Here is a 2,710-nt window from a genome sequence, read left to right as displayed (position 1 = left end):
GCTGACCCACCCAGAGCAACTTGCAGTCCTGCAAGCTCTATTCATTGTGTTTATACATGTACAATATTTTCTTATCTTTTACATTGTATATTTCTATGTTTAGATACACACATACATGCTATTACATTATATTTGCCTACAGTCACATGCTGTATAGGTATGTAGCCTAGGAGCAATAGGCTATATCATATAGCATAGGTGTATAGTAGCCTATGCCATCTAGGTTTGTGTAAGTGCAGTCTATGATATTCCCACAACGACAAAACCACCTAATGATACATTTCTCACAACATACTCCTGTCGTTAAGTGACACATGACTGTGTAAGTACTCTAATTTCTTTCCCCTTCCTCCCTTCCTCCTTTCCTCCCTTCCTCCCTTCCTCCCTTCCTCCGTCCCTCCCTTCCTCCCTCCCTTCCTTTCTTCCTTCCTTCTGGAGACAGAGTCTTGTTTTGTCACCCAGGCTAGAGTGCAGTGGTGCAATCACAGTGCACTGTAGCTTGTACTTGTGGACTGGAGCAATTCTCCCACCTGAGCCTACTGAATAGCTAGGACTACAGGCATGTGCCACCACACCTGGCTGATTTAAAAAAAAAAAATTTTTTTTTACAGATGGGGTCTTGCTATGTTGCTCGCGCCGATCTCGAACTCCTAGCCTCAAGTGATCCTCCCACTTCAGCCTCCCAAAGTGCTGGGATTACAGGTGTGAGCCATCATGCCTGGCCTCTAATTTCTTTTTAAGTATTTGAAAATGCCATTTTCAGGTATATTAATATGCAAGTTGTGTTATTTATTTTTAAGTCTATTTATTCATATTCTTTTAAACAAATATTTATTGAGCTATAAGTCAGGCACTGTGGATATAGAGTAAGCAAGGAATCCAAAGGGAGGAAAATTTAAATAAGTGTTGATTCACAGGCATCTTCAACTTTTATATAATCTGTACTTTCCCATAGTAAACTTCATTGTGCCTAAATATCCTTTTTTTATTTGTTATTTCCCACATCAGTGGCCACACTAAGGGGGAGAACACTGTTGGTGGGCACATGCTTTGGACAATGTCTGGACCATGGAGAGGGTGGGGCCAGACTGAGTCGATGCCCTATGTTCTACCCTTCCACAGTGGGACCCACAGGACCCCTTAGACCGCTGGGAACTAGGATCTTGCTCACTTCCAGGGACCTCGGTTCAGCGTGAACATCTCTGAGGTTAAGGAAGAAGTGGGAAGTGCAGAAAGCTTGAACTGAACAGGTGGAAGCCCCCCTTGGCCCAGGCAGCCTTGGCAGGCCCTAATAACATCTGATGGACCCTTTCCCTCTAAGGATCCCCCTGCTCTGTAGGGGTTCTCACTCATCTCCAGGGCCCCCTGGGCTTCAAGAGGGCAGAGGCTGCAGGAATCAACATTAGAGATTATATAATAAACATTAGATGTCAGGGAATAAAGCCTCCTTACAAATGGGAGACTGCATTTTCAGTCATTTGGCTTTCAACCACTTTTTAGGACCACGTGATGTACAAGAGAGGTAGACTGCTAACAGCCCTCATTATGGAATGGGGTTTCTAACTCTGTGGATTTTGTTTGGTTGGGTCTTTTAATGTCAGAAGAAAATTTAAAATTAGCATCAACCAACAAATTACAATAAGCCTGCTAGAATGTTCATTGTGTCTTGCCAGCAAGGGAAGATGTGAAAACTAAGTTGGTGTTTGTGCCTGAGCCAGAGCATATTACTTTGGCTGACATTTCCATATGATTAAGCTGTATCCTCTATGCCTACCATTTTGTCATCCTAGAAGAAATAAATTAGGTCTTGAATCATTGTTAAATATTCATTCATTGTACTAAGAGCAGACACGTTTAAGACAAGTTAGAAACATTCAGCCTACAGTTCCTGTTTCATTTTACATCTTAGCGATTATTTCCAAGTACAGCCAAAACATGCAGATGGATTGTCAACTATTTGGTCCATCACCCAGATGTTTTGTCTAGACATCTATATATATATTCACAAAACAGCTGGATAACTGACTGAAGATTGTTTATTCATCTTAATTTACTGGCTTTGGATAGACACTCTATCTAAATATAGAAGTTGATTTATGATTATAAAAATTACACAGTAGTTGAAAAGATATATGCAAAGAAGTTTTTCTGCCAATTCAGTGGAAGATAAATACCATCGGTGCATCAGTAGAACTATTCTTGGCAAATAACTATTATTCAGCTCTCCATTGTCATCTGTTTAAAAAAATAAAACAAGGAGTAAGGAGAAAACAGTGCTACTCTTTACTTTTTCTAATATCACTAGAGAAATACCAGTGTCGAAAATTTCTCAGAGACTCAATTTCTGCTAATATTTCTTTGCAGAAATTGAAGTTAAGGTGGGTGGTTCTCACCTTTCCTTGGTTTACAATTGACAGATTTAACCAGTAAAAATACAAGACACTCAGTTAAATTTGCATTTAATGTAGACAACTATTACTTTTTTTTTTTTTTTTGAGACAGAGTCTCACTCTTTTGCCTAGGCTAGAGTGCCGTGGCGTAAGCCTAGCTCACAGCAACCTCAAACTCCTGGGCTCAAGCAATCCTTCTGTCTCAGCCTCCCGAGTAGCTGGGACTATAGGTATGCGCCACCATGCCCAGCTAATTTTTTTTCTATATAGTTTTAGTTGTCCGATTAATTTCTTTCTATTTTTAGTAGAGACAGGGTCTC

At 40.3% G+C, this 2,710-nt stretch overlaps 1 protein-coding gene across 1 annotated transcript in view; it reads right to left on the bottom strand.

The window, feature by feature from the left end:
* Positions 1 to 2,710, bottom strand: part of RASGRP3 (RAS guanyl releasing protein 3 (calcium and DAG-regulated)) — a 155,671-nt gene that overhangs the window by 50,048 nt on the left and 102,913 nt on the right. Inside the window, exon 2 of the mRNA XM_012652426.1 lies at positions 2,133 to 2,235. Coding sequence (XP_012507880.1) covers positions 2,133 to 2,235 — 103 coding nt within the window. The remainder of the gene's footprint in view (positions 1 to 2,132; positions 2,236 to 2,710) is intronic.

The sequence above is a fragment of the Propithecus coquereli genome, unplaced genomic scaffold (assembly GCF_000956105.1).
Source record: "Propithecus coquereli isolate 6110/MARCELLA unplaced genomic scaffold, Pcoq_1.0 Scaffold39, whole genome shotgun sequence".
NCBI lineage: Eukaryota > Metazoa > Chordata > Mammalia > Primates > Indriidae > Propithecus > Propithecus coquereli.
The sequence above is the reverse complement of the archived record's forward strand: the minus strand, read 5'-3'. Positions and strand labels throughout refer to the sequence as shown.